The 13,874-nt window shown below is 38.1% G+C and overlaps 1 protein-coding gene across 1 annotated transcript in view; it reads right to left on the bottom strand.

The window, feature by feature from the left end:
* The window catches only part of LOC136150936 (uncharacterized), a 51,766-nt gene extending 38,754 nt beyond the window's left edge, over positions 1-13,012 (bottom strand). The window contains exons 1-4 of the mRNA XM_065911826.1: positions 12,876-13,012; positions 11,903-12,027; positions 9,704-9,777; positions 597-739 (exon numbers count right to left, since the gene is read on the bottom strand). Coding sequence (XP_065767898.1) covers positions 597-739; positions 9,704-9,777; positions 11,903-12,027; positions 12,876-13,012 — 479 coding nt within the window. The remainder of the gene's footprint in view (positions 1-596; positions 740-9,703; positions 9,778-11,902; positions 12,028-12,875) is intronic.
* Between the last annotated feature and the right edge of the window lie 862 nt (positions 13,013-13,874).

Here is a 13,874-nt window from a genome sequence, read left to right as displayed (position 1 = left end):
AAGGGAGGGAAAAAACGGATTTCGGAGTAGATTTACTTACCTTGATTTTGGACACCCTGAGTTTTTGGTGAATATGGGATGATTAGTAGAAACATATATTCATATAATAATAAATATACATGCTATATATATATACACATTTATTTTCTTACTTCTACATAGCATGTTTTTTCACATTTTAATGTCTATAAAATCCAACTGAACAGCACAAGTGTCTTAGCCAGGGGACTTGCTTTCTTGCGTGTATGTAAAGTATTGGTGCATATTAGAGTGAATGGTGTCTCAGATTGGATGATATATGATATGTCATAGATTTCAGTCTCTTCCTGCAATATTTAACTCAAGCCTAAATCATTCATGGCCAACTTCCAGCCATTAGATATCATTTGTGATATCTTTAGTGAACTTTAAACTCTGTTCACCCTGAAACCAATTGCAAATCCAGGCTGCAAAGCACATTCTAAGTGATGATTAGAATCCCCAAACAGGTATGCTCCTATCTTGCTGTTTGAAAGAGTGAGAGCTATATGATCATTTTACAGCTCTCTCTCTCTAAATCCCCAGTATGTATCTGGGAAACAAAGGAATATTATTACCTGAGAAACCGTCCAAGTACCTTGCCATGAGTACACTGCGTCTTACAGGCAGAGCCAGGGTAAGAATCAGTGTCTTCCTGACTGCCTCCTGCGGCAATCAGCAATATTCTGAGACCGTGCACACACCGCTGAAATTGAGACTGCTGGGGTTCACAGCGAATGTCCCCTAGATTTTCTTTCTATCTCCTCTTTTCAATTTATTTTTTAAAAAAGAAACGGGCAGTAACTGAAGAATTTTTTTAAATGACTTCCTGCTCCAGCAACTCTATGAGACCTCATGCTAATAAGGGGCTTAGGGGCGATAAACTAACATAAAATATATCTCAGACTGTCTCTCATGAGATTCCAGGGAATGTGGTTAGTTAAAGATTAAAGCTTGGCTGGAATGTTATACTTGAATTTTTATCAGTCTTCTTGTAATCAGAATGAGTAATGTTTTTCTTTCAACAAATAGAAGGTTACTTAATAACTAAGATCAGTCACTCATATTTAACTTATTTTTTAACAACGAGTTAAATAAGCTGTGTGAGTGTACACGTTACTAGGAATGCTAGTAATGAAAAGATGCAAGACACTTCCTTTCACGGTCATGGACACACATATAAACATCCCTTTTAATGAAGGAAAAGCAGAAAAGCAGCAACATTCTTTAAGACTACAGAGGTGCAGCTAACTTAATCTGAAGGTGAATGTGCTTTAAAGAAGGTGTGGCTGAGATACCCTTGAGAGGTAGTTGATTTGGGGAGGACACTGTAGGCTGAGGGGTTAAGTGCAGAGGCCTGGAAGCATATTATGTGTCCAGGTAATGACAGGAGTTCTCTGTGGACAGGAAACACAATTTGCAGAAAGCTGAGGCACCAGTGTTAATGGTAGGTTATGCATCAGAGACAAACCACTGGGCAATGTTAAGTTGTTCTTATTATTATTTTGAGAAGAATGGAGAAGCTACTTAAGGATTCTTAGGAATGGAGAGTCATGACTAGACCCAGGGAAAACTTTAACATTAAATAAGACCTCAGATGTACATACACTTATTCTACAAATGAGGAAATTAAGGTCCAGAGAGAGAGCAGATCTGTGTTAGCCTTGTTAAACATGTTGTCCTACTGCTTGGGAAGTGACAAATTAGGCTGAACAGTATTATTGTCATTGATGAAGACGTGTAGAGATTCTAGATAAATGAGAAATATTTCCTGACCTTAATACTTAACTAGAAATGCAGACAAAAAATTCTTAAGTTAGAGACACAGAAACTTCTGCTCACACTCCACTGAGAAAGTCAACAGAGAGAAAAATATTACAATAGCTGATCCAAGGGGAAAAGAGGTGAATATAGTAACCAAATCTGTATCTAAGAAAAATACTTTAGTGTAAATTTGGGATGAGGGATGGAGAAGTAGAGGAAGAAGAAATGTTGATTTTTATTTCTTTTATGATTGCTTGTTCTAACAATCATTGTATTATCCTCAGTTCTTATTTAAGACATTTTTCTTTATTGAATCAAATCATTGAAAAAATAGTGCAAAAGTATGTAAACTTTTAGCACTACAGTATGAGTGTGCCTGATATCAAACTTATTTTGTACGGTTGTAAAATAAATATAGGGTTGTGTTAGCTTAAGCTGTCATAACAAAATACCATAGACTGTGTAACTTAAACAACAGACATTTATTTTCTCACAGTTACAGAGATTCAAAGTCTAAGATTAAGGTGCCAGCACATCAGGTTTTGGTGAAGGCTCTATTTCTGGCTTGCCAACGCCTATTCTTTGAATGTGTGCGTATATGGACTTTCCTCAGTGCCTCTGCATAGAGAGAGATGTCTCTTCTTCTCCTTATAAGACAATCAATCTTATTGAAATAGGACCATAATCCTATGACCTCATTTAACCTTAATTACCTTCAGGAATCCTATCTCCAATACAGTCAGATTGGGGATTAAGGCTTTAACATATGAATTTTGGGGCGACACAATTCATTATATAGCAGGTCATTATAGAAAACCTGGAATGTGCAGGATAGCAGAAAGAAAACACCATCATTTTTCAACTCTTCTGTCAAAGATAAACACTCAAAGATTTATGAATTAATAACTACTAATATTTAAAAAACATAGTGTTTGTTTTGGCAGCACATATACTAAAATTGGAGTGATACAGAGAAAAATATCTTATATATCTTTTCCCTTAAACTTTCAAATAATTTTAGTGTTCCTTGGTGTAGTTCCTTGAGAGTCCCTTGGACTGCAAGGAGATCCAACCAGTCCATCCTAAAGGAGATCAGTCCTGAATATTCACTGGAAGGACTGATACTAAAGCTGAAACTCCAATACTTTGGCCACCTGATGTGAAAAACTGACTCATTTGAAAAGACCCTGATGTTGGGAAAGATTGAAGGTGGGAGGAGAAGGGGATGACAGAGGATGAGATGGTTGGATGGCATCACCAACTCAATGGGCATGAGTTTGAGTAAACTCCGGGAGTTGGTGATGGACAGGGAGGCCTGGCGTGCTGCAGTCCATGGGGTCACAAAGAGTCAGACAAGACTGAGCGACTGAACTGAACGGAACTGGTGTAATCAAAAAGACAAAACAAAACAAAAAGCTGGAAATAAAACTGAGGATGTCACATCTATTTAGATAAAATGATTTGTGTATATTAATTAATTCACTAATTCATTCATTTACTTAGGATTTGCTATGTATGAGTAGTCATTACTGCCAATTTGGCAAGGAAGTGGAGAGGCAGGAACTAAATTAAAAAAAAACACAGTTTAATACAGCATCAGTAAAGTCAATGAAGGAAAAATACAGGGAGTATATGATAAGTAGACTAAATTTAGTGTGCGTGTGTGGGTAAAGAGGTCAGAAAACCCTCTGAAGAGAAGTGCTGTTAGTAGTGTTGAGGATATCTTCTATGTGATGCATCATTTTACTCTTGCTGCTTTTAAAACTCTCTTTTTCTTTGGCTTTTGAAGTCTAACTATGATATATCTTGTTATGGATTTCCTTGAAATTATTTTACTAGGAGTTTCTGAATTTATAGGCTATGTCGATTAATGTATTGCATCAAATATGGGGAATTTCTAGCATTATTTCTTCAAATGTACTTTATGCCCATTTCTATTTTTCCTCTCCCTCTGGGACTCCCATTTTGCCATGTTGATATACTGTATGGTAAACCACAGTTTGGGTGGGTTTGCTTGTTTGTCTTCACTTATTTTTGTTTCTATTTCTTAGGCTGGATTACCTCTATTAACCTATCTTCAAACTTACTAATTCTTGTATCTGTAAGTTCAAATTTAATATTGAGCCTTAGTGAATATTTCATTTCAGTTATTTTATTTTTCAACTTCAAAATTTCTGTTTGGTTCTTTATTATAATTTCTGGCTCGATTGATATTCTCAATTTGGTGAGACATTATTGTCATATTTTCTCTTGATTTTAAAAAAAATATGGATTGATTTTCTGAATATAATTACAATAGCTGGTTTAGCATCTTTGTCTTGTAGGTACTAAATCTAGTATGGTTTATACTTTCCTGTTTCTTTGAAATCACTTAATTTTTTTCTGAAAATTGGATATTTTAGATAATATAATATATATAGCAACTATGGCAATCATATTCCTCCCTCCAAAAATTTTATTGTTGTGATTAGTTTACTTCATTAGTGACTTTCTTGGTCTAATTTTATAAAGTCTGCATTTCATGTAGCATATGCAAAGGCCCTGAGGCAAGAAAGGACTGAGTGTCTAAGAGAAACATAGAGAAGATAATTATAGCTGAATTACATATTATAATAAAAAATGGAAGGATAAGGTCACAAAAATGAGTCCACATATTACAACAAAATTATATGGGCAACAAATGAAAGGTAATCAGGAAGTGACATAATTAGATGTTACTATAAAAATTATTCAGTCTACTGTGTGAAGAAATACTTGGATGTGGTAAGATGAATATTGAGTATACAGTTAGAAAAGATCTGCCATAAAACAAGCTGGAGATGATACTGGCTTAAATAATAATAATAATAATGATAATAAAATAATAATAATAATAATAGCTAAAAGTAGCAGAAATGTTCTGAATACTATTTCTGTGCTGATTTGTGTTTACTTCCACAATATCTTATAAAGTAGATACTATTATTAGTATACTATTTTGCAGATAAGGAAACAGAGTTAAGCTATTTTTAAATAGTAAAACAGGGTAAACTATTTTTCCAGGGTTGCATAGCTGTTAGATGGAAAATAAGAATTGAAATCCAGGCAGTTTGATGATGAAGTCTATGCTCATAATATATTACCTACAAGTTAGGACTAAATTAATATGAAGAAGCTGGATAATTTTTAAAGCTGAAAAGAGTATTTTGAGGTAGGATTTTTAGGAGTTGGATACTTATTGGATTGGAAGTATAAAGTAGAGGAAACTGTTTTTTTAGATTCCTGGCATAAAGTACTTAGCTAAATAAAGGTGCCATTTACAGAATGGGGAATGCTAAAGATAAATGGTTTTGGGGGAGGAGAAAATTTTGGACTTTACTTCGAGATGAGCAAATATTCATATATAACATGTGTATTCATCTATGTAGAAATATTAAATAGACATCCGGAGTTTGAGTTTAGAGTGCACAGACAGTCTGGATTGGAGACACAAATGTGTGGTGGGATATATTTAGCATTGGGGGTCATGGCAGTAGATAAGGTAGCTTAGCGAAAAAAGAAGTCAGAAACTTGCTGCTGAGGTGTGCCAGTATTTAAGGTTTGGACAAAGGTTTCTGTAACACAAACACAGAACAATTACTTCTACCTAATAAATAGTGATCATTATAAGCGAAGCGAAGTCACTCAGTTGTGTCCGACTTTTTGCGACCCCATGGACTGTGGCTTACCAGGCTCCTCAATCCACGGAATTCTCCAGGCAAGAATACTGGAGTGGGTTGCCATTTCCTTCTCCAGGGAATCTTCCCAACCCAGGGATCTAACCTGGGTCTCCCACACTGCATGCAGACGCTTTACCGTCTGAGCCACCAGGGAAGCCCATACTATTATGATCATTATAATAGTATACATATGATGGACTCATTTTATACATTATTTTATTGTATTGATTATAATCCATTACCATCGTTATTTGTTTTAATGTTCAAATCATTCCAGATTTGGGAGTCTCTTAAAGCTGACTTCTGTTCCTTGTGACAATCTTTGAGCACCTCTTCGTTTCCTGGTTCATCTTGCATATTTCCTGTCCCAGACCTAGAATTATCCATTAAACCAAGGATTTTTGTTTTATTAATGAATTATATTTAGAAGATAACACCTACTATGGTATCACCACCTTCTAGGCTCTCAGGGACTTTATATATGCATAGACACAAACATCTGTTATATGTGTATGTATGTAAATATATATGCATTTATGGACATATAATATGTATACATATGTGTATATATGTGTATAGAGTTTAGAATCTGTTTTTATGCATAGAATCATGTTTATATAATACTTCTATCCCTAATTTAACATTACAGAGTTTATTCTAATTTTCTGCCTTTCCATGTTTGTAACTTAGTTATCTGGCAGTGACAAACCTGAAACTTACTATTTTTAATATATTTAATTTGTTTAATCAACCACTTAATAAGTACATAAGCTCTTGTTACTGCCAACCCTCTTCTTCACCCCTGTCATGTTAGATATTCTCTGCATCCTACTCAAGGTCAAATACCCTACACTGTGCCATCACATCTGTTCCCTTATTTAGACAACTTCTTTTCCTTGCCAAGGTTCCAACTTCTCATTTCTCACGTCTCTTGTAGCTTGCTGTTATGAATTGAACTATATCTCCCCAAATTTCATTACTTGAAGCCATAATACCCAAAGTGACTGTATTTGGAGATAGAGCCCCGAAGGAGTTTGGTTAAGTTAGATGAGGTCAGAAGGGTAAGGCCATAATCCAGTACGACTGGAATGCTTATAAGAAGAGACTCCAAGGATATGCATGCATAGTGAAAAGCCCATGTAGAGACATCATGAGAAGGTGACTTCCACAAATCATGGAAAGAGTCCTCCTCAGTAGAAACCAAACCTCCAAAACCTTGATCTTGACCTTTAGGCCTCCAGAACTATAATGAAATATTAAGAAAGTTCTAGTTTAAGGCACCTGGGAGTCCATGGGATCACAAAGAGTCGGACATGACCAAGTGACTTTCACCTTTCACTTTCTCCACTGTATGTCTTCCCTGTGGAAGGAATCTTTTTACATCATAGTAGATTTTTCCAATCCTTACAGTCTGACAACTCATTTTGCATCTATGGGTGGATGTTGTTCTCACCTAATTGGACTCCCACAAATACAGCCAGTAGGGACATCAGGTCCTCCTTCCACGTGGATATCATTCTCAATATTTTCAGACTTGGACAACTTGTATGCAATACTCATGCCACACACATTTATGGCTTTCATACTAGGCTATGATACCTCATACTGAGAATTCCTTCCACATGGATTTATCTTCATCTTGCTCATGTTATAACTCTTTATATAACTGTGAAACCCCCTTCTCCACTCCACTCCTCTCAATATGTTTATGTATGTTTCATTTTGCTTGGCTACACCTAATGACTTCAATTTTTTTTCCCAGGAAGGGAAAGGAAGAGAAAAGAAAGAAGAGGAAAGAAATGAATAATAGGAAAATTAGAATTATATTCATGTAGATATAGCTGTTTAATTCCATTTTTAAGGGTCATGTGCCTCCAGTTTCCACCTGCATTTTGCTGCTTTCCAGTTATATTCAAATATTTGTGTTTCTGTGCGTGTTTAAAAGTTGTGTTGTATTTAGAGAAGAGCTAATGCCTATCCTTCTAAAATTCTTTCAAAAAATTGCAGAGGAAGGAACACTTCCTAACTCATTCTATGAGGCCACCACCATCCTGATACCAAAACCAGACAAAGACAACACAATAAAAAGAAAGCTACAGGCTAATATCACTGATGAACATAAATGCAAAAACCTCAACAAAATTTTAGCAAATAGAATTCAGCAATACATCAAAAAGCTCATACACCATGATCAATTGGCTTTATTCTAGGAATGCAAGGATTCTTCAAATTATGCAGATCAATCAATGTGATACAACATATTAACAAATTGAAAGATAAAAACCATATGATAATCTCAATAGATGCAGCAAAAGCCTTTGACAAAATTCAGCACCCACTTATGATTCAGTTCAGTTCAGTCGCTTAGTCGTGTCTGACTCTTTGAGACCCCATGAACTGTAGCACGCCTGGCCTCCCTGTCCATCATCAACCTCTGGGTCCATCCAAGCCCATGTCCATTGAGTCGGTGATGCCATGCAACCATCTCATCCTCTGTTGTCCCCTTCTCCTCCTGCCCCCAATCCCTCCCAGCATCAGGGTCTTTCCCAATGAGTCAACTCTTCGCATGAGGTGGCCAAAGTATTGGAATTTCAGCTTCAGCCTCAGTGCTTTCAATCAACACCCAAGACTTATCTCCTTCAGGATGGACTGGTTGGATCTCCTTGCAGTCCAAGGGACTCTCAAGAGTCTTCTCCAACACCATAGTTCAAAAGCATCAAGGTTTTGGCACTCAGCTTTCTTCACAGTCCAACTCTCACATCCATACATGACCACTGGAAAAACCATAGTCTTGACCAGATGAACCTTTGTTGGCAAAGTAATGTCTCTGCTTTTTAATATGCTATCTAGGTTGGTCATAACTTTCTTTCCAAGGAGTAAGCGCCTTGTAATTCCACGGCTGTGATCACCATCTGCAGTGATTTTGGAGCCTAAAAAAATAAAGTCAGTCACTGTTCCCACTGTTTCCCCATTTATTTGCCATGAAGTGATGGGACCGGATGCCATGATCTTAGTTTTCTGAATGTTGAGCTTTAAGCCAACATTTTCACTCTCCTGTTTTACTTTCATCAAGAGGCTCTTTAGTTCTTCTTCACTTTCTACCATAGGGTGGTGTCATCTGCATATCTGAGGTTATTGATATTTCTCCTGGCAATCTTAATTCCAGCTTGTGCTTCATCCACCCCAGCGTTTCTCACGATGTACTCTGCATATAAGTTAAATAGGCAGGGTGACAATATACAGCCTTGATGTACTCCTTTTCCTATTTGGAATCCATCTATTGTCCCATGCCCAGTTCTAACTGTAGCTTCCTGACCTGCATTTATGATTAAAACTCTTCAAAAAATGGATATAGATGGAACCTACCTCAACATAGTAAAAGGCATATATGATAAACTTACAGCAAATATTATTCTCAATGGTGAGACACTGAAACCATCCCCACTAAAATCAGGAATAAGACAAGGGTGCCCATTTGCACCACTATTATTCAACATAGTTCTGTAAGTCTTAGTTACAGCAATCAGAGAAGAAAAAGAAATAGAAGCAATGCAGATTGAAAAAGAAGTAAAGCTCTCACCGTTTGCATATTCCATGATACTGTACATAGAAAACCCTAAAAATAGTATCAGAAAATTGCTAGAACTAATCAGTGAATTTAGTAAAGTTGCAGGATACAAAATCAATACACAGAAATCACTTGCATTTCTATATATTAACAATGAAAATTCAGAAAGAGAAACTAAGGAATGAATCTCATTCACCATTCAACAAAAAGAATTATATATCTAATAAACTAACCTAAGGAGACAAAAGAACTTTACACAGAAAGTTATAAGACACTGGTGAAAGAAATCAAAGTTGGCATCAACATATGGAGAGATATCCCATGTTCCTGAGTAGGAAGAATCAATATTGTGAAAATGACTATACTACCAAATACAATCTACAGATTCAATGAGATCACTATCAAATCACCAATGGCATTTTTCATGTAACTAGAACAAAAAATTTCACGATTTACATGGAAACACAAAAGACCCCAAATAGCCAAAGCAGTCTTGAGAACGAAGAATGGAACTTGAGGAATCAACCTTCCTGACTTCAGAATATATTACAAAGATAAAATCATCAAGACAGTATGGCACTGGGACTAAAACAGAAATATAAACAAATGAAACAAGATAGAAAACCCAGAAATAAACCCATGCACCTATGGGTACCTTATTTTTAACGAAGGAGGCAAAAATGTACAGTGGGTCAAAGACAGCCTCTTCAATAAATGGTGCTGAGAAAACTGGGTAGCAAACGGGAAAAGAATGAAATTAAAACACTTCTTAACACCATACACAAAGATAAACTCGAATTGGATTAACTACCTAAATGTAAGACCAGAAACTACAAAACTCTTAGAGGAAAACATGGGCAGAACCCTAGATGACATAGATCAAAGCAAGATCCTCTATGACCCACCTCCTAGAGTAACGGAAATAAAAGCAAAAGTAAACAAGTGGGACCTGATTAAACTTAAAAGCTTTTGCACAGCAAAGGAAACTATGAGCAAGGTGAAAAGACAACCTTCAGAATGGGAAAAAATAATAGCAAATGAAATGACTGACAAAGGATTCATTTCCAAATTATACAAGCAGCTCATATAACTCAATACCAGGAAAACAAACAACCCAATCAACAAGTTGGAAAAAGACCTAAACAGACATTTCTCCAAAGAAGACATACAGATGACTAACAAACACATGAAAAGAGGTTCAACATCACTCACTATTAGAGAAATGCCAGTCAAAACCACAATGAGATATTGCCTCACACCAGTCAAAATGGCCACCATCAAAAAGTCTACAAACAATAAATGCTGGAAACTGTGTGGAGAAGAGGGAATGCTCTTGAAATGTTGGTGGGAATGTAAATTGATACAGCCACTATGGAAGATGATATGGAGACTCCTTAAAAAAGCTAGGAATGAAACTATCACATGAGCTAGCAATCCCACTACTAGGTGTATACCCTGAGGAAACCAGGGTCGAAAAGACACATGTATCCCATTGTTCATTGCATTACTATTTACAATAGCTAAAACATGGAAGCAACCTAGATGTCCATTAACATATGAATGAATAAAGAAGTTGCAGTACATATAAATGGTGGACTATTACCCAGCCATAAAGGAACATATTTGAATGAGGAGAATGAACCAAGAACCTATTATATAGAGCTAGATTGTTCTGGGTAGTTTAACTTTTTCATTTTTTCTTCTGTCTTTTTTTTTTTTTTCCATTTTTTCTTCTGTCTTAAAGTGTTATATTTTGAAGAATCATTGCAACAGTTAATCTTATAAATAAAGATACAAAAGTAACATGTATATATTTTCATTTGGAAACAAAAACTTCATATATATTTTACAAAATTCCTTGAAACTTAATAATTATGAGTTAAATATTTTTTTAACCTTTCTTTGAGTTGAATAATTACAAAAAGTTTATCTTTAGAAACAGCTATTACCAAGATATGAAATTGCAAAATATATTTTAAAATAGGAAGAATATTTGATTTTAAGAGTATAGGGGTGGTCCTAAGATGGCAGAGCAATATGACAGGGAAACCACTTTCTCCCCCACAAGTTCATCAAAAGATCATTTGAACACTGAGCAAATTCCACAAAACAGCTTCTGAATGCTGGCAGAGGACACCAGGCACCCAGAAAGGCAGCCCATTGTCCACAAAAGGAGGTAGGACAAAATATAAAAGATAAAAAGAGAGACAAAAGAGTTAGGGATGGAGACCTATCCTGGGGAGGGAGTCGTAAAAGAGGAGAAGTTTCCAAACACCAGGAAACCCTCTCACCAGCGGGTCTGGGGGGAGTTTTGGAATCTCAGAGGGCAACATAACTGGGAGGGAAAAATAAAAAAATAAAACCCACAGATTACGTGCCTAACCACAACTCCCAGGGGAGAAGTAACCCAGACGCTCGTGTCCACAGCCAGCAAGGACGGGCTGCATTGCTTAGGGTAAGGACCAGGCCTGAATGCTCTGAGGGAACTAACGTGAGATAGCAACCCAAACTGCGGGATAGCCAGAAAGAGAAAAAGAGAGAGAGAGAGAACTTTCCCACAGAAAGCTCTAACGTAAGGCGCCGCCGGGCCAGCTCACAGAACAAAGGATTGAGCAGATACCAGAGGAGAGCTGGCCGGCTGTGGACCAGCCCATTCCCCACTGGAGGCAGAGAGGCAGGCAGACAACAGCCAGAGCCAGCGAGGGGCAATCTTGGCCCCAGAGATGGCATCCTCTGCCAAACTGCGAGCAGGCTCCCAGCTGCTACCCAAGTCTTCCTGGGATCCTGGACAGTTGACATCCGCCAGGAGGGTCACAGTCAGAGATCAGCTGCCCAGAGGAGACACACGGCACACCTGAGACGGCGCTCCCGCTGCGCACCCAGGAAACCGAGGGGCTGGAACCGGGAGGTGATAAGACGCCCTGCCCCACCTGGGGAGTGTGCACTCGCCAAGCACCTGGTCGCCTGAGCTGCTCGGACCTGGGAAGTGCACACAGCGCAGGCCCAACCGAGTCTGCGCCTTTGTGGAGTACCCAAGAACCTGAACCTGAGCGGCTTAGACCTGGGAAGTGCACGCAACCCAGGGCCTGCTTAGGACAGTTCCCCTGCAGAGCAACCTGGAGCCTGAGCAGTGTACACAGGGAAAGCGCACACGCCGTGAGCGGGGCAAACCCAGTGTGTCCCGGAGACTGCGCGCACTCCCCACACACGCCAGTGATGTTTGTCTGCAGTGTTCCTCCCTCCCCGCAGCGCAATGAACAAATGAGCCTAAACAAGTGACCACCTCCGTCCCCTTGTGTCAGGGCGGAAATTAGACACCAAAGAGACTTGCAAACAAAAGACCAAAATAAACAGGGGAACCGCTTTGGAAGTGACAGGTGCAACAGACTAAAACCCTGTAGTTAGCACCGACTACATTGGAAGGAGCCTATAGACCTCGAGAAGTAAAAGCTGGAACAAGGAACTATCTGAAACTGAGCTGACCCCACACTGGCCTCAACAGCTCCAGAGAAATTCCTACATATATTTTACTATTATTATTTGTTAAATTTTAAAAAAAGGTTTAAGCCCTTTATTACTCCTTTAATTTTCATTTTTATAACCTACTATTACCTTGTCAAAAAAAAAAAGACCCTATTTTTAAAGCAAATTTCATACATTTTAAAAAAATAATTTTTGTGATTTTGTTTTGTTTTTTTCATATTGTATTTTTGAGAGTCTAACCTCTACTCTAGATTTTTACTCTTTGCTTTTTGGTATCTGTTATCAATTTTGCACCTTTAAAAATCCAATCTTTAGTACCCATTTTTACTTAGAACTGTGATTACTGGCTTGATTGCCCTCTCTCCCTTTGACTCTCCTTTTTCTCCCGCAGGTTACCTACATCTCCCTCCTCCCTCTTCTCTTCTCCATGTAACTGTGAACCTCTCTGAGTGTCCCTCACTGTGGAGAATCTTTCCTCCATTAACCTAGATGTTTTATCATCAGTGCTATATGGATGCAGAAGTCTTGAGGCTACTGTAAGAATAATTCTGAAAGCCAGAGGCAGGAGGCTTAAATCACCAGAAAACTCCTGACTCCAGGGAACATTAATTGACAAGCTCATCCAAAAGCCTCCATACCTACACTGACACCAAGCCCCACCCAAGAGCCAGCAAGTTCCAGAGCAAGACGCACCACGCTGATTCTCCAGCAATGCAGGAACACACCCTAAGCATTAATACACAGGCTGCCCCAAGTCACATCAAACCCACAGACACCTCAAAACTCACTACTGGACACTTCATTGCACTCCAGAGAGAAGAGATCCAGCTCAACCCATCAGAACACTGACGCAAGCTCCCCTAACCAGGAAACCTTGACAAGCCACTAGTCCAAGCCCACCCACAGGGAGCAACCTCCACAATAAAGAGGAACCACAAACTTCCAGCATACAGAAAGGCCGCCCCAAACACAGCAATCTAAACAAGATGAAAAGGCAGAGAAATACTCAGCAGGTAAAGGAACACGATAAATGCCCAGCAAACCAAACAAAAGAGGAGAGGATAGGGAGTCTACCTGAAAAAGAATTCAGAATAATGATAGTAAAGATGATCCCAAATCCTGAAAACAAAATGGAGCTACGGATAAATAGTCTGGAGACAAGGATTGAAAAGATGCAAGAAATGTTTAACAAGGACCTATAAGAAATAAAAAAAAAGTCAATCAATAATGAATAATGCAATAACTGAGATCAAAAACACTCTGGAGGGAACCAACAGTAGAATAACTGAGGCAGAAGATAGGATAAGTGAGGTGGAAGATAGAATGGTGGAAATAAATAAAGC

This window comes from Muntiacus reevesi, chromosome 19 (assembly GCF_963930625.1).
Source record: "Muntiacus reevesi chromosome 19, mMunRee1.1, whole genome shotgun sequence".
Taxonomy (NCBI): domain Eukaryota; kingdom Metazoa; phylum Chordata; class Mammalia; order Artiodactyla; family Cervidae; genus Muntiacus; species Muntiacus reevesi.
The sequence above is the reverse complement of the archived record's forward strand: the minus strand, read 5'-3'. Positions and strand labels throughout refer to the sequence as shown.